Raw genomic sequence first — 17,836 nt, forward strand, 5'->3', positions numbered from 1 at the left:
CTGAAAAATGATGGATTTTCTGTACCAAAACCCCTTCTGCACTCACAGGAGACTCTGAATCTGCTGGATTCTTTAATCTCTTTCAAAAGTCTCCTGTAATGGGCTGCCAGTTGTGACCTGCCTGTCTGCCAGCACCATAAAATGAGTTTCCTGCTCCATGTGTTCTCCCTTAGTCTGGGCTCCTCAGGCTCTTGGAGCAGTGCATGGGAGAGCAGAGGTGTCACTGCTTAGGGGAATGAAACCAGTGGGATAACAAAGTCTGCTTGTAAGTTCTGGGCTGTTCGTTTTAGTTGAATAGTGCTAGTCCTGTTCCTGAGGAACATCTCTCTACTTTAGGCTCAGGCAGGGGAGGCACCAGAAAACCAGCTTTTACAGACGTGTGAGATCCAATAAATTAGGACACTGTGGTCACTGGAACTGTTATTGTGGTTTAAACTGCTACTGCTTACCCCATGGAAACAAAGTGCTTTCTTTTTCATTAGGGGCTTAAAAGATTGATTGTTTCCTGCTGTGCAAGAGCTGTGCTGGGATAGCTTTCACAGCCTGATTTGGGTCTTTGCAAACTGTATGGATGCTGAAATATCCTTCTCCATGCCACAGCCACCAGCCTTAGCCTCATTTAACGTGCCAAACCTGTGCTTGTGTGCTAAGATCACACTTCTGTGCTAGGATGCCTGGGGTTAGTTGAATTGAAGCTGCTCTTTCCATTTGTCTCCTCCTCTGGGTTTATTTTGCAGCTTGGGCCAAAAAAGTACCAGGGGAGCACCCCAGCAGCAGCTGAGCTGGGGCTGGGGGTTGCCTGTGCCAGCAGTGCAGATGGTTAAGGACAAAAAAGGTGTTGGCAAGGATGGAGCTTTGGTGCTGAGTGTTATCCTGGGCCTGTTCTGCTTTTCTTCTCAGCTTCCTCCCACTTTGACCCTTTCCCATCCCACCTTGAGGACTGGCAGAGGCCTGACCTCTGTGAGCAGTCACAGCGTGCTGGGGCCAGGTTTTATTGCTGAATCTCTTGGTTGCTGGGTGGTGTTGGCCAAGTGATCTCAGGTGCTCAGCTCCACCTTCCAAACACAGGAATAAATCTGGTTCTCTAGATATTTGGAGATCCAGTGCTGAAAAACCTGTGTAAAAGTTAGACTTCTATTAACTATCACCAAGTGCCTCAAATTTCCAGTCTTTAAGCAGCAAGGTTAATGCTGGAAAGTGAGGTATAAAAAAAGGGTAAAACACATATGTGAAACATATGCATTTAAATAGTTCCTTATCTGGGTTCTTTCATTCTTGCACGGGAGCACATTGTTTATGTCACATTGCAACAGTTTTAGACCAAATTCAGACAATGGTGTTTTAGTCTGGAGCAGGCATTCCCCTAGCTGATGCTATGCTGCTGTAGCAATGCTGAATTCGTTGTACCATTCAAAGTAGTAAAATCTCCCCATGCTGGCAAGAGCTCAGCTCCACAGCAGACACCTCAGCACTGCAGGGCCAGGCTGCTGCTCAGTGGCATCCATGGGTCACTCCATGCCCAGCTCTGCCCTCTGAGGAAGGAAGGATGCAGCTGGGGGAATGCTGAAGGCTGGGACTGAAATCTGCAGCAGCGTAAGTACAGTATCAGTCTGTGCACACTCATATTTTCCTTGGCAAGCCACATGACTGTAAACAGCAAAATATTCTGGCAATCTTCTTTTTTTTTTTTTTTTTTTTTTGGTCTTGCCTGAGCAATGAGCTTTCCCTGCACATCTCTCTTTTGATCTGATTGATTCAGCAGAGTTATTTTTCCCTTTTTTTTCATTAAAGAAAATTGTAGCCCCCCTGCCTTCTTGTTATATTTGACATCTTTGTCTCTAGATGGCAGAAGGCTGTTTCCAGTGGTTGCTTACCACAGCTTCTTGGCATGTGCACAGGCCTCAGAAATGTAGTGCCTAGCTGGAGAAAGGCAGACAACTTTCCTATTCACAGTGATTCCCACAAAATAGAAGTGTTGAATCCAAGCAAGCGGTAGCTCCTGTCCATTCAGTCCTCCGTGCTGTAGGGAATTGGTACAGAAGAGCTGAAATGCTGGCTCTGAGGTCAGTGGCAGAATTTTTGTTGACTAAACAAGTCTCCCATCTCTCACCTAAGATTTTACCAAGTAACTTTTTACCTTTTCTGTTCACCAGGAGTTGTAAACCCTCAAAGGTCAAGGGAGGTCGTGATGACAGTTTCCCAGTATATTTTCCTGTTCTGTCTGCTGTGATCATTTCAGTTTTCATTGTTGCTGATGGGTTTCCAGATAAGCGTTGTTGCCACTGGCTGTTGCATTCCACTTCCCTCAGATTTGCTTTTCCCAGATGACCTGTGTTTGTAGTACCCAGGGAAGCAGGCAGGAGAAGAGATCATCCTCTCCCTGTCTGTCTGCTCCATCCCTGTCTCTTAAGCTCTCAGGTATTCAGAACATGCCCATGTTGTCCTTTGTATTTCTGGTGAGCCAGAGAAGGGGATAAAGCACTTTTACTTTGACTGCCAGTTTGAGTTCTTCCTGTGAGAGACAGAGCATGGCAGAACAGGGAAGAGAAAGCTGCTTTGGGATTTGGTTGTAGCAGGGAATTGGGGGGGCTTAGAGGAGCACAGGATCTGTCCAAGAGTGAGAGAGAACGTGTCACACCACCACGTTCTGGCTCTGGCTCAGTACCTCCACTCCCTCCTCTATAATTGTCTGAAGTCTTCCAAACTTGTATCAGATATAATGAGATGAAGTCGTCTTTTGTGGTGACTTTTTCATGTAGTAAACATGGCCTTTCACAGCTCTGGGGTGTGGACTGTAATGAGTTTGGAAGCGTTTGCTCCTCTGGCAGGCTGAGAGGGAGTGAATTCACCAGGCATCGCCGATCAGCTCCATTGAGCATCTGCATGGGCTCCAGCAGCCTTTGTGCTGTCCAGCCATCCTGAGAGGAGGGGGTGCTGTGCAAGTGATCCTGCTCGTAGACAGCAGTAAATCATTCAGATTGACAATCCAGTTTTCCATACTGGAGTGAGGTTTCTGAATCAGGGGTTTGGGCCTTGTCGAGCTGTGCTGGTGTGGCAGGAGTGCTCTGGATGAGGACAGGCAGGCTGGTGGTCCCACGTGTCCCTGTGTTCTGCTGCTTTCCAAAGTGCTGCACGGGTGCAAGGGGAGTGGTTTGTAACTGACTGTCGACACCAGGGAGCCTCAATAACTAACATTCATTTTTGCCTCCTCTTCTCAGGGTTTTCCTGGTAATTTTGGAGAACGAGGACCTCCAGGCATCGATGGGAACGCTGTAAGTTCATAACGTTTTCCTTTCTTTTTTTCTTTTGCAGTAGACAGCACACTGTACTGCAGGTTAGAGCTGAGTGAAGCTCTTAAGCTTGGTGGCAGCTGCTGGCTGGTTTTGTCCCTCCTGAAAAGCAAATGTACATCCCAGCCCTGCTGGAAATTCCTGTGTTTGGTTCCTGTAACTGTCGGGTCATTTGGCATCAATTTTCTGTCTCCATCTCTTGCCTTCCTTGCACCTCAGTCTTGACAGGTGTTTTCTTATCCAGAAGGTGTGACTAGGAGAAAATCAAGAGAAAAAGGGCAAGGATGTTTCTCTGGCAGAGTAGGCAGTGTTGGACCACGTTGTCCATACACAGGGCACAGATTCCCTGCTCCAATGTCTGGGAGCACTGAGGGACGGAATCCACAGCCCAAGCTGGTTCCTGTCCTATCCCTCAGCCAGCCCTGGGAATGCATGGGAAATCTCCAGTTTCCTGAGTTGTTCTTGCCCTTCTGTCTTCATCTGACCCCTGCTGGCCTCCTAAGAGTGGGATGTGTCTCCTGGGAATTGGGTCAGGGTGGTCACAGAGGTGATTTAAGCAGCTGGGTGCTGATAAGGTTTAATTTGCTCTGCTCTTGTAGCACTAAACTGTGGGGATGTGCTGCATTTGCCACTGCTCACAGAACATGTCCTCGTGGTTTGCAACAGTTCTCAGATGTATTAATTATCCTAAATTATTTTCTGAATGACTTTGTTGGTTCTCCCTGAATTAGCATGTGAGCAGCACTGATTCATCTTTGAAATTCCTGCTGCCTTGGTTATTCACACATAATCACCGTGCTGCTCTGGGGTTTGACAGGATAATTTATGTGAAGTAACCCACTCCACATGTGCCTGCAAGTTCCCATTCGTCATATATGCAGCATAAAAGTTATTTTCACAACCGACTCCAATCATCAAGCCAAGCTCAGCTACAACTCCAGCCTTTGTGGGAATTCAGCACGAGAATCATAAATGCAGTGAACTGAAAGAATGATGTTCCCAAGGAATACTTCTGCAGGATTTTTCCCATCCCTCAGTCAACTTAAGCCATAGGTCAGAGTGGAATCAGTAGTCCCAAAGTAGAAAATTTTCTGATTGTACTGCTATTTCCAGCCAGCCCACCAGGAAGAGCAGGAATCCTGAAGGAAGGACAGGAAGATTTTTTTTTTCCCCCAAAACAACTTATTTTGTTTTCTTTTGAATATGCAAGTTATCTAAGCCCCATTCAGAAGATGTTCTCAGTGCCAGTCAGCTGAATGGCAGTTCCCAGAGCTTGGGAGAGCAGCAAATGTCCCGTTAATTCATCCAGAAGGATTTCTCCTCTTTCATCTTATCAACGGCTCTTAAATATTAATGTGCCTTGGCGATCGCAGAATGGAAACAGACTGTTTGGGCTGGCTTAAAGGGAGGTTCACAGGGTCACAAGTGGAGTCACAGACGCAGAAAAATGCCAGAAAGTCTGTTTGTGGAGCACACAAGTATGCTAGGTTTGGTAGGTGGGGTGTGCAGCTGAGCTGTGTTTGATGCCCTGGTCATGGGGAGGGCTGAGCCCGGCACTCTCTGATCTCCTCTCCATCCCCTCCGGGCACAGCACAGGCTCTTCCAGCCCCTGGGGCCTTCTCCCCTCCTACCAGCTCGCTGAGAACTGTTGAGCCATCGCATTCCAGATCCCATGTTCCCCCCGAGTGCTTCAGCCACTCCAATTAGGCTCTTAATCACAGGAATTAGACGTGGGAAAGGGCTGTTGATTCATCTCCTCCTCTCTTGTCGCAGTGCCCAGTTCATGCACTGAAAAATGGAGAATAGAGCCTGATTTCCCTCACAGGTCAGGGATTGATAGCCAGGAAAGGCCACTTGTAAATCCTCCATTTCCTAGACCAGGGAATGGCTCAAATTAACAACTGGTCCTGTCCACATCTCCCAGGGGAGTCCACCCCCTCCTCTTCCAAGAGGAAATCCTCTTCCCTTAGCTGTGAGGTCATGCATTTCTGCATATACCCATTCTCTAGAGGAATATCACTATGACACAAGTGAGAAATCTGGGAAGTGCCTCTTGAAAGTGGTGGGACCAAGAGCTGGCCATCCAGCCAGCCTGCAGCCCAGCCACCCTGGGGAAACCCAGGCCACCGTGCAGCTCCTGAGCTCAGCATTCCTGGGGTACTCCCTCTCCTTCCTGAGCCAGTAATACCAGACCTTGGCTGAGAGCTTGAAGCCGACCTTATAACACAAGCTCTGAGGACACAGAAATCCCACCCATGAGGAACAATTGTTCCACAGATGTCCCAAGTATGCAGGAAAGGAACTGGTCATAAAGAAAAAAAAAAAAAAAAAAAGGCAATTTTAGGCTGGTTGAGATTATGAAACGCTTTTTTGTGTGTGTGTGTGCTTGCCCAATAGTCCTTTACTCCACTTCCCATAAAATAAACACACGTAACCCTTTACCCAAGGAGCCCTGAGCACATTCAGTCACGTTGCGTCCCCTTCTCTTTCCTTCTTCCACCAGGCAAATCTTTCCATAAAAGGGGAGCTATATTGCACTGGAGGGGACTCCACCAGATGTGCACCATAAACTGAGCAGGGCTGTCAGAGAAAGTAGCCAGCGTGATGCAGAGCAGGGGCAGGACTGTCTGAGTGGAGGGGAAGTTCAGCATTTCCAATGCACTTGTTTTGAGAGGCCCCGTTGGAGGTGGAGGTGTGGAAGAGCAGGTCCTTGCCCTGACAAGCAGCTCGCTGTTAGCATGGCCAGAGAGGCCACTGAGGGGGACACAGGACAGGCTGAGCACCCCACGGTTGCTGAAGTGCTCAGGGAACTGGGGAGCTCAGTTGTGAGGGTCTGGCAGAGCTTCTGTGCCGTGCTTTGCTTGAAGATGTCGTCAGACACCCGCTGGTGCTTCTGCGTGTCTTTGGAGAGCTCAAACAGAGAGTTTGTGGTGAAGCTGAGAAGCCAAACCAGCTCCACAAGCCCCATCAGCAGTCTGGCCCTTGGAATGATGAGCTCCAAGGTGCCAAATACACTGCCAGGACCCATCTGCCAGCACCAGGACCTGCCATAGCCTCTCCCCAAACTGCCCAGTTTCATTTTCGTCCAGGTCTTCCTTTTCCTCTGAGTTTTATTATTACTTAACCCCTCCCAAAAACTCATCTTTCCCAATGCTAAAGCAGCAGCTTTCCTCTCCTTCCCACCTTAGCCTTGCTCTCCCCATATCCCCTCCCTGCTCTGGTCCCTCTCCCTGCCAGTGGCTGGATCTCACCTGGGGCAGGCTCCCACCTCTCCCCTGCCCAGTGAAATGTTCCTTTCATCCAGCCTGCTCCCGGGAGGGAGGTCAGCTCTGGGAATGACTGCCCAGCAACAAGCAGCCTGTGTCTTCCCAGGATGTGCTCACAAGGGCACCCCTGAAGATGGAAGTTCTGGATCACTTTGGTGGGGAAAGGGGGGATGGAAGGGGGAGGGACGATCTTTTCCCTTCCCTCAAGCCCTGGAAACTCTAAGCTGCCTTTCAGTCTCTGCTGGTCTATAAAGTGTCCTAACCGTGTGGGTTTGTCTTTCCTTTCAGGGAGAATTGGGAGCCCCAGGTCCTCCTGGAGTCCTTGGACTCATTGTAAGTACAAAAACAAATGGAGATCTGGCTTATTGGGCTTTAACCCTTTCAACCTGCCTAGCTACACAGAGATTTTCTTCTTCCTGTGGGCAGGATGACTGTTTGTATGGGGGAGTGTGACATCTGGGGAGAGAGGGGGTTTCCTGGTGGATTGGGAGGTGAAGGAGGGCAAACCCTTTCCAAGCAAAAGGAAACAGATTAGAAGTCTTTTGTTAGTCTCTTTTTTTTTTTTTTTCATGATAACTTGCCCTTTTGATAACGTTTGCCAGGGTATTTCTTCAAAGATGCAGCATTCCTTCCACACCAGGATGTCTTAAAAAGCAAGTCCCTGTAAGCAGTGACCTCAGGGACACACTGTTCTTGTTCACTGGAGAGTCTGAGGGCTGGAACAGTCTGTCCTCTGGGTAGACAGCAATTTTACATGCACTCTCACCATCCCATCACTAATCCAGGTAATTTTGTACTCAGCCAAATTCATTACACTTTTCCCCCAGCAGGAGATAAATGGCTGTAAGGATGGGTGGCAGCTCCTCCTCTGGCAGCTGTGCTGGGGGTTCGTGAATGCCCAGCTGAACACAGTATGGTTTATTTTTAGGTCTCAGGACTTGTTTCAGGTTATTCCCTTCCATGCACAGAAATTAGTAGGCTTTGTTACTTGTACAGCATTGTTTCAAAATGATTCCTCCTCAGCTGTGATAATCCATGGAAACTTGACTTGCAAGGAAGGGTTAAAAACCTTCCCCTTTTGCCTTTCCATAGTTTAAATTACAGGAGTGTGTGTCAGCTTGCATCAAGGCCTCCATTGCACTGGACATTGCACAAACCCAGAACTCTTACATTCCTTGAAGGAACAGCAGGGACTGTGGTGGAACACCTGTCCTGGAGATGGGGGATTGGGGCAGAGCTGGATTGAGAGGAAGGTTTTCCACGGAACCAGAAATTAGGTCTGCTTCCCCTCATTAGTGGAGAAGAAATCAACTACTTTAGCCATAGCAGCAGAAAGGATGTGCTCCTGTCAAAAATCTGGAAGATGAAGATGTCTATTCAAAACAATACCATTGAAGGCATTGTCCAGATTGGATTATATTCCTTCTTGCTTTCAGAAAGATTTATCTTTTCCTTGTTGCCATTGTCTCCCAGGTATTTTGTTTGTTAGAAAGTGTAAGGTCAGAGATGGTAAATGTGATCATGATCCTTCTAGAGATGATGGAGTCAGAAGCTGCCTGTCCTCCCCTTCACACTGGCCAAACTTCAAACAGAGGTTCAGGTCAAACTGACTCAGATCTGTGTCCCAGGGTGACATGGATCTCCTGGATTCAGGATGCTGCAGCATCTCTAGTGAGATAGACCAAGAGTGACCTCCCCATCCCCCTGGGGAAGATGAGCACATCCATCCTGCCCTGTCCTCCCTTGGACAGCTCCAGCTCCTTTCCTGGGGTGTGCACACAGGGCCCACACTGCAGGACAAGAAGAAGGTGGCACATGGCCCCTGTTCAGTCCCTTCCTTGCCATCTGCAGCCACCCTGGGGACCAGCCAGGCTCTGGCTGCCTCACACACCCTGCAGAGTTTGGTTCACGGTGTAAGAGAGGCTGAAGAGCAGAATTAGGTGTAACTAAAGCCTCTTGCTCTCCTAATTACCCATGTGGGCAGAGCTCTAAGTAAATGCATTTCTACAAGCAGCCTTTATGCTAGGAGTTATGAAAAGGGCTCTGTTGGGGTGGCTGCAGCCCAGCTCTTTCTGCATGACTGCGGGCCTGGGGCTGCAGCTGGAGAATCGCTCCTTCAGGGAGCCTGGCCTGTTTATTTACACACTGAGGCCAGGCTGGTGCACCCTGTCACTGCCTCTCTTCATGGCAGAGAGCAGCCAGAGCCCATTTCTGCACCAGCACTGAGGGGTTTCTGTTGTACATCACACATGGGTGCCCACAGCAGCCAGAGCTCTGCTGTCCTCCTGTGCTAGACCAAGTCCCAACACACGCTGACTTCTCACTGCAGCAGGATGAGACACCTCTGTCCTCACCTCCTGTCTCTTCTCTATTTCCTCTGAGTGCTGCCTTTATTTAGGGGCTGTGTGCACATTCAAAGAGCCTTGACTCATGCCAGGATGCTGCTTCTGTCAATATCAGTAGTGCATTTCTTCAGGGACAATGAGACTGGGTATCAGAGGAATTTCACACCACATCTGTTGGGTTTGCACCTAGTGACTGTGGTAATTTTCTTTCTCTCACTAGGGTGACATGGGCCCTGTTGGACCAATTGGCTACCCAGGACCAAAAGGATTAAAGGTGAGGGAAGATCTGAGCTCTCATCCCTCTATAGCTGGCTAAGTAACTCGTTCCTCCTTTGGGCAGTAGTGACTTCCTGAGAGGAAGGATGGGCAGCAGGGATGTGTGTGCAGGCACAGGGCTGTGGAGCACAACATCCCCCTGGTGCTCTGCAGTGGGTGTAAATCAGTGGGGAATTCCAGCAGCATTTCCCTGTGTGCCTGCAGCACGTGAAGAATGTGTGATGGCCACACTGGGAGCAGTCTGTGCCAGGCCAGTGCTGTGGCTCTGAGCCACCAGCCCCAGCAGCAAACAGCAATGGCACAGACCTGAGCAAGCCTCCACCACGGCTCAGCCTCACTCTGGACTGTCTTTTGTTTCAGGGGCTGATGGGAAACCCTGGAGAACATGGACTGAAAGGTGATAAGGTGATCTGAATACTCCCTTATTGCACTGTGTTTTAATTTTGCATGTGAAACCCCCTTCCTAGCCTCTCTTTCTTATTCAGCATCATAGTACTGGTTCCACTCTGGCCATCTCTACCCCATCCTCTCACTCTCCCTCTATTTGTGACACTCTAGTTTTGATTTTTTCTTTCTTTGATATCTGTCCCATCCCCTTTTCCATGGAGTATAGATAAGATGTGCTCAGATCCTCCCAGCTCCCACTGATGATGACAGCAACTGTACAATTATCTGATATTCCACTGTTTTTATGTTGTTTATGTGATGGGATGGGGAGGAAATGATCCAACACTGACAGCGAATTTACATTAATGCATTGAGGGGAAAGATGTGGTGGGAAAAAGCAGCCCTGCACCAAACAAAGCTGGTGGATCCCCTGGAAAAACTGGTGTGTGTTGGATATCTCTGCTCCTTTTCAAGGAACCTCACCTCAGTTCAGCTTCCTACTGAGAGGAAATTGCCTTGTCCCAAACTGATATAAATCACTTCAGAAAAAGCAAAATGGAGAGGGGCCTTGATTGCAGTGATTTAGTGGTGCTGGCACAAAACCACTCAGCTTCAGCTAAATCAGCATGAAGTTGTGTGTGTAAATGTCTCACTGTCACGAGAACCCTCCTCCTACAGATACTCAGCTGCAGGATTTATTTAGTCTGAAAGAGTGGGAGGTGCAGTTATTTATTGCTGGCTCTGATTGCTCAGGAGGGCAGTGGAAAATGACCATTAAGCGTATTCTCCTCCTCCTGTCAGATGTTTTATTCTCTTCTTAGATGTTTGCTTTTAGGGAATGATTTAGCAGCCCAAAACTGCACAGGGGGGAAGTAGTGTCAAGCCAGTTGATTCAACTCTTCTTATATTATAGCAGCTCTTTGCCAGGACTCCTGTGTCTGCAATTTCCATTTCTCCCTTGTGCTGCTTTTTCACTTCTGTTGAGAACAATGACAAGGCAAGGGAAGGGCTTTTTCTTTAGGACAAGCTTAAGGCATTGTAGCTGGTTTCTGGACTAAACCCCAGATCCTGGAGTCCACAGACTCCTCCATCCACACCTTGGGATAAATGGTTAAATATCTTAAAAATCACCAAGATTTAAATTATTGTTTAGCAAAATTAACCTTCCTGGACAGTTCAGTCTCCATCACTTTAGAGAAACTGTTCTGTTTATGCCCACTCCAGCCACTGCTGTCACAGTAACCAAATGGTTTGTGGCTCTCTCTGGAGTTATCCTTAATATACTCCCAAGTGGGGAATTATCCATCCTCCCAACAATCCCACGCTCCTGAGGTACAGGAAACCTTTTCCTTCCGCTGCCAGCTGCCTCCCCCTGCAAGCTCCAGGCTGCAGGTCATCCTGCCTTCCTGGGGATGGGTTGATGAAGATTTAATTGGATGTCTGCAAGCTCCTATTAATCCCATCTGTATTGGTAACATCCAAGACATGTGGCCTTGTACAGGTTTGTCTTTTTGTAGCTGAGGAAAACTCCCTTCAGCCAGCAGCAGTCAGATGGATGCTGGTAAAACCTGGGAATGGTGACGGGGGGCTGGATGGTGTGTGCAGGCAGCAGGAATGTCCCTGGAGCTGCCACCTTAATCCACCTGGGAGAATGTCCTCACATCACACGGCCAGATGTGAACCAGAATAAGGGACAACATCTCACTCCTCCAGCAAAAATCACATCTTTTTATCTAGCAGCTAGACAGGCAGTCCAGGTCATCCTTCTGTTTCCATTCCTGTGTTTTCATGGAGGCAGGGAGAGGGGAAGAGAGGGTTGTATCTGCTCTTACAGGGAGAGGTGAGATGACTTTGTGACTCTGAAATAAAGAGTGGCCTTGAGGAGACCATGTGGGGTGATGAGTGCAGGGGAAAGGTGGAGGAAGCAGAGGAAATCCCAGCTACTTGTTCTCACAAAGGAGTTTCATGAATCAGGACATCTGTAACTTGTGGAGGACATGGCTCAGGCAAATACCTCTGGAGCTGTGCAGTGTTAGCTCCCTTTGCATTGCTAAGCAGGAAGTCTTGGGAACAGAGACTTCCAATCAAGGAAAATTGAGGGGATTTTGCACAACAACCTCCTGTGCATCCCCCAGACAGCAAACACATCCCACAGCTGTGCATTTGGTCCCTTCCCTCGTAGCCCCTCTCTGTGCTGGGTTACAAAGGGCCTCAGGGTGTCTGAAGCTGCATTTCTTTTTATAGGTGAAACATGAAGCACAAGCAACATCCCATGGGCAGAGCCTGTTTGTAATTTCAGCTCCTACATTCCTTTTCCTGCCCCGTGAACCAGGTCCTTGCAGGCCCATTTTGTCATCTCAGCATTGCAGTTTTTAATAACAAACATGCCTGACCTCTTTCCTCTGCAATTTTTCCCTCATATTAAGGACACAGATCCCAAGTCCCAGTTCCAAGGCAGGTAAAAAGTGATGCCCCAGTCCTCAGTTCTGGTTTAAGAGATGAACAGCCATAGATGGACTGTTCATGCTGTGACATTTTGCTGTGCTATCACAATAATATGTGAACTTCTAGCATGAAGCCCAGCTCAAGCTGAGATGTGTTTTGTTCCCCTGCTTTCTTCTTACCCTCTCTAATGCCTATTTCTCAGAATTGTTTGAAAAAATGGTTTCATTGTCATTCCCCACTTTTCCTAAAGTTTGGAGACAAAGGTTTGTTCCTGCATTTTGCTATGCTCAGAAAACTCTTTTATTTTAGTGTTTATTACTTAGTGTCCGAGTATTTCTTCTGAAACAGTACTTCAATGGCCCCTTGTACTGTCTGGGTAGAAAATTACTTAATAAAAAAAATCATCTTTTTTTTTTTGACCCTCAGAATTGATAATAAAGGCAAAGATCAGAGCCAACCTCCAGAAAAGCTGTTTTCATGCGGCCTTCATTTGGGAGCCAGAATTAAGTAGATTTTAGTCCTTTAGCCTTGGACTACATAAAATAAGTAGAAAATTGAGAGAAGATGAGAGAAATCTGTGAAGGAGCTGGGTCACACAGTAGTTTTTTTGCCATTTCTGTTGTGTCTAATACTTGGGGTTCTTCCTAACTGAAGTCCTGTAAAGAGCTGATTGTTTCCATTTTCCATTGCCAAAAAAAAAAAAAAAAAAAGATGGAAAATAGTTTAGATGAAACAAAATGTTGGTTATTTGACTCAAATTAAAATATTTTAGGTTAAAAACCAAATGAGTAAAATCAATTTAACATTTTAAGAGCAACATTTTAATTTTGCTATGTAAAAGATTTGTTTTGAAGATGGTTCAGTGAAATGTTCCGGGAACATTTGCCAAAACATCCAAGCAAATTTAGCTTGAATCCATGAAATGTTTCCATCATTGAATCTGCATAGTTCTTAATTATTTTTCTTCTGAAAAAAATGCCTTTGAAAAGTCTTTAGCAACTCAAACCTGAACCCTCCACAATTTCATTATCCCCTGCATGTTACTGAAGGAGTTACAATTATTTCAGCTCTCTGATAACAAGTGGGTGGTTTTTCTGGAGTGAAGTGGACTTTCTCTGACATCTCTCTGTGGACTTTGGCTCTGTTGCAGGGCTCCATATGTCTTCCATGTGGACTGTGTTTAAACATATAGCTCTGGAGTGGCTCATTCCCTTGCTGGGAAGCCAAGTTCATGGGACAGAGCTCCTCCAGCAGTTATTTTTGTTGGGTCTTGTCTTTGTACCAAGTTATTGTAGTCATTCTTCCCTTGACTTCCCAAGTAGAATTTTCCTTTCTCTGCCCCATCATTGACTCATCCTTTGTTTCAGTAAATCACTAAACACATGAAGTTGGAAGGGGCATCAGGAGGTAATTTGGTCCAGAGCTGCTCACAGCAGGGCAAAGAGCCAATGCAAGGTAGCCCACTGCTCCTTGGAAAACCTTCAGGGATATCTGGCTTCCACCCAGGGCGTCAGAATCTGTTATGTTGGTCCAACGAGGGGACAGACAGACAGCTTGGTGAGGAAATATTGTCAGTGATGGGTTCCCAATCCCAGAGAACACCAGCTGACCCCTCCCAGGGAATCTCAGCTCAGATATTGGCAGTGAGGCAGTACTAAAGCATTACCAGAAGTTGCTCTTGTTTTCTTATGGAAGAGGATGGATGTTTGATGTCAGGACTAGGATATGCTCACAGATTGTTTTCTTTTCTATAGAGCCTTGTGAGAGAAAAGGTTCATTCATTGAAAACTGAACTCCTCTGTTCAGCTGAATTTAACACTTCACCACGGTCACGGTCACAGTTAGCCAGAGGAATGGGCTCTCAGCTTCTAGAGATACACAATGCTTGGGAATTCCTGGCTTTCACTCCCCTGCAGTTTCCTTTCTCACCTTAGAATCAAGTTGGGAAATACACACTTTGTTCAGGGTTGTTGCCACATTCAATGTGATCTGCAGCTCTCCAGCATTTCAGTTTTCAGTGGAGCTGGTGTTGAGACTTTTGCTGTACAAAGCACCTTCTAAGCATTGACCTGGGCATTTTGGCTGTTGCTGTTGCCTATTTTAACTCTCTGGTGATGTGTACCCAGGGTGATCAGGGAAGAGCAGGTGTTCCAGGAGATATTGGCTTCCAAGGAGACAAGGTAATTGTTTTTCTTTTCTCCATTGTTCTTTTCCCCTTATGTAGCAGTGGCCATCAGTTTTCTCAGTTCATCCACTAGGAGCTGGAATTAGCTGCATCCTGCTGTCAGGTTCCCCTGCTTGGGTAGTTCCCATTTGGGGTATGCTGTGCCTTTCTCAAATCCATGTCAGAATATGGATTTTGTAGTTACTCATAGTAAAGGCAGTCCTGCAGGGGGCTTTCTATAGGGGCAATGTCTTCTGGCAGAGATTGGAAGCGATGAGATTGATGGGGATGTGTGTGAATTTGTGTGGTCCAGCGGCTGCAGACTCAGGAGATTTTGTCTGCTCAGTGCAGCAACTTAAACCCTGACCCAGGGAAGCACTTAATGCTCTGTATAACTTCTGATCAAATGACTTTTCCCCTGTGACTTCATGTGATACTGACTGTGGCTGACCAATGCTGCACACAGCCCCGTGCTGGAGCCTGCGTGGCTCTGAGCCACAGCCAACTGCAGCAGCTCGTGTTCTTTGGGGCTAAATTCAGGGCTGTCTTCAGAAACATCTCACTGACACTACTGCAGCTGTCCCAGCTCCACGCAGGGCTGAGTCCAGCCTTTAGGAGATGCTCCTCATTCTGCAGCAAAGCTGGAGTCTGGGGAGTTGAGATTTTTTTTTATGATGCCTCATTGTGTTCTGAAAAAAATGTGTCTCTCTCAGGGTAGCCAGGGCTTGCCTGGGGTCCCTGGGGCACGAGGGAAGGCAGGCCCCCTGGTAAGTAACAAAGCACCCTCTGCTTCCTAATCCCCCCTTCTAAAGGTTCTGTGCCCAGCTGCAAGGACAGCTTGGCAGGGGTGTGCTGCTATAACAGGAAACCTGACAGCCAGGAGCCAGCTCACTTTTCCCCATGTTTTTTCGATTTCTGCAGGGAAAAGTTGGTGACAAAGGACCAGTCGGGTTTCCAGGACCGCCTGGCCCCGAGGTATGTCCCACCACCTCCTTCTCACACCCTCCCAGCCTAGGGCTTCAGTCCTCTGCTGGGATCTGATGGCACATGAGTGATGATGGGGTAGGAAGGATCAAGATGCATTCATGACCTGTTCTACATCTCATGGTTTCCTGTTTTTTCCTTCCCCTTTTTTGTCATAGATAAAATAGAGGAGTTTTTTCAGGTTTTCCCCCTCAAAACACCATTTAAAGCAGAAAATCCTTTTACTTCCCTTACCAAAAAATAGTCACAGTGATACCTTAGATGCAGGTTGAGCTTCTCCCAGCACACCATCATTTTTCTCCTTCCTGAGCCACCAGACAAGGTGTGTAAGATGCTACAGAGCCACTTCCATCACAGCTGATGGTCTGCTTTCCCCTGAGCAGCATTCTGGTATTTCACAGGGGCTGGAACGGCTCTCAGCTGAGTGCTGTCACTTAGCAATCATTCCTCTTTGTTGCTATTGGAAATAAGCTTGGATTCCTCTGTTTCCCCCTCGATGGTGGGTGGGTGGGAAGGGCTGACAGCAGCTGATGAGGTGTCAGCACCTTTCCTAATTCCTCGCCTGCTCCCCTCTGTCACCGAGGCTGCAGCTCCTTTCCTGGGGTACAGAGGTTATGGGCTAACTCACAAAGATTAATTAAAACCCAAATCACAGCTTTTAGCTGTGTGATGACAGGGAGGCCCTCACTGCAATAAATCTTGTGAGAAGATGGACCTAAAGGGAGTTTGCTGGGAAAGGCTGCTCCTCCATCACACTGATGGTGCTGCTCCCTTGTGTCCCATTCCCTCCTCGAGACATAGTGGCCCCCAGGGGACCACAGGGACCACAGGGACACTGCCAGCATGTGACACATCCTGTCCCTTTAACTCAACCTCTCCCCAAGGCTGACACTGCCTGCAGAGTTCCACCTGTGCACCCTGACTGTTCCTCATCTTCTGCAGGGCTTCCCAGGAGACATTGGCCCACCAGGAGAAAATGGTCCTGAAGGTCTGAAGGTGAGTGGAGCAGAGACTGCAGCTCTGTGTGGGGTTGGAAGCAGCCAGGGAAAGTGAAATAGTGGGAAGGGGGGAAGAGAGAAACCCCAGGAGATTCCTAAAGATTGTCCTGGCCAGCATCTCAGCTTGGTCTGTTTGGCTTGAGGTCCCTCCAAGTGCAGCGTTTTCTTTTCTTCAGAATTTTTTTCTGTAACAAAATTGACATTGGATAATGTCCCATGCCTGTGAAAGAGACTTTCTCATTTTAATTGCCCTTCTGAGCTTATGTTTCTATTTTCTGACTATCTTTTCCTTTGGCTCTTTCTCAGGGAAAGCCAGGAGCACGAGGTTTACCTGGGCCAAGAGGACTGCCTGGACAAGAGGTGAGTGTCCTAGCTCAAAAGGGGTTTGATTTAAAGAAGAATGATAAATTTTGTCAATTAATATGTGGTGAAATGGTGTTGGTGGTTTAAAATGCTCTGGTTCCTCTGAATCTGGAAGCAGATGCTTATAGTGAGTGATCAGAGACCTGCAGAAGAGGAGCTTCCTCTGAGCTGTGTGATCTCCAGGTCCTGTGGTCTCTGCTTCCAGTCACTGCTGGTATCTGATGACCCTAAATTCTGCCTTGGCTTTGCTTTTAAAGCCTTTTTTCCCTCACCCCCAGATGGGTGTTAGAGCCCTTTTCCTGCACATCCCCTTGCACAGATGAGCCCTGGCCTGGCTTTTGCTTTCTGCTCCTTTTAAGTGTGCTCCTTTTCAACCATGAGACCTGCAGACCCCGCTCTCCCACACGGAGGAGCATCCCTCTGTAAAAAGAGAAGGAAATGGGAATTGCTGCTGTGCAGAAATTCATTTGCCCAGCACCTCAGAGCTTGGAGCTTTCATTCACCACTTCACCTCAGAACCCGAAGCATCATTCCACTTGCAGTCGTTAAGAAGGGAACAATTTTCATTGATTTAATTGTCCTGGAGCTGCAAATCCATCATGGGAGCAGCAGAGAATGTCTGGGTTCCCTGTTTATCCTGTTGTAGCTCCAGTGATATTGGTGTAATTTCCTCTCACTCAGGCCAGTGTAAGCTGTTTGTCCATTCACGAGACATTGTGTAAATAATACCAAGCACATGCACGGGCAGGAGCTCGTTTTAATAGCACTAATAATTCTTAACTTTTTCTGGGAACTCTTCTGCTTGTTCTCTAAATGGGATTAATGCAAATTAGCTCATTTATTTGCAGTGAAATAGGAAAAAAAAAATATTCCAGCCAAAATACAAAGGGAATCGAAGCCCTGCATTCCAGGTTCAGGCAGGCGTGACCAAGCTGCCTTCAATTTCCTCTAGTTAGTGAGTGTAAAAGTAAACCCAAAGACACGGACATGGAGTCTGGTGCAAGCTGTGCTGAAGGACTGTGAGTGTGCAGCAGAGCACAGCACTGTGCTCTCCCCACCATGGTCACCCAGGGCACTGGGTCAGGGCTCTGAATTGCATCCCACTGGAAATGTGGCACATTGTGGGAGGCTTGTGTGAGCCCTTGGAGGTTCCTGACCCCCAGTCCCACCCTCAGCCTGTCAGTGCCCCTTCATTACCACGGCTGACCACCGAAACGAGAGCAGCCAGGCTCTGGCTGCCAAGGGCGCTTTTAATTTCTCTCTTGGCAGTTGGGTTTAGACACTTGAGATAATTTTTGTGAAGCTTAATTGAAGGTCT

The 17,836-nt window shown here is 47.6% G+C and overlaps 1 protein-coding gene across 3 annotated transcripts in view; it reads left to right on the plus strand.

Moving 5' to 3' along the window:
• COL27A1 (collagen type XXVII alpha 1 chain) overlaps positions 1 to 17,836 on the plus strand; it is a 138,311-nt gene that overhangs the window by 58,365 nt on the left and 62,110 nt on the right. For all 3 annotated transcript variants that reach the window (XM_063410124.1, XM_063410121.1, XM_063410123.1), the window contains 9 exons: positions 3,219 to 3,272; positions 6,845 to 6,889; positions 9,122 to 9,175; positions 9,538 to 9,582; positions 14,136 to 14,189; positions 14,887 to 14,940; positions 15,095 to 15,148; positions 16,100 to 16,153; positions 16,462 to 16,515. In XM_063410124.1, the coding sequence (XP_063266194.1) occupies positions 3,219 to 3,272; positions 6,845 to 6,889; positions 9,122 to 9,175; positions 9,538 to 9,582; positions 14,136 to 14,189; positions 14,887 to 14,940; positions 15,095 to 15,148; positions 16,100 to 16,153; positions 16,462 to 16,515 (468 nt within the window). The remainder of the gene's footprint in view (positions 1 to 3,218; positions 3,273 to 6,844; positions 6,890 to 9,121; positions 9,176 to 9,537; positions 9,583 to 14,135; positions 14,190 to 14,886; positions 14,941 to 15,094; positions 15,149 to 16,099; positions 16,154 to 16,461; positions 16,516 to 17,836) is intronic.

The sequence above is a fragment of the Prinia subflava genome, chromosome 12 (assembly GCF_021018805.1).
Source record: "Prinia subflava isolate CZ2003 ecotype Zambia chromosome 12, Cam_Psub_1.2, whole genome shotgun sequence".
In the NCBI taxonomy this organism is placed as follows: domain Eukaryota; kingdom Metazoa; phylum Chordata; class Aves; order Passeriformes; family Cisticolidae; genus Prinia; species Prinia subflava.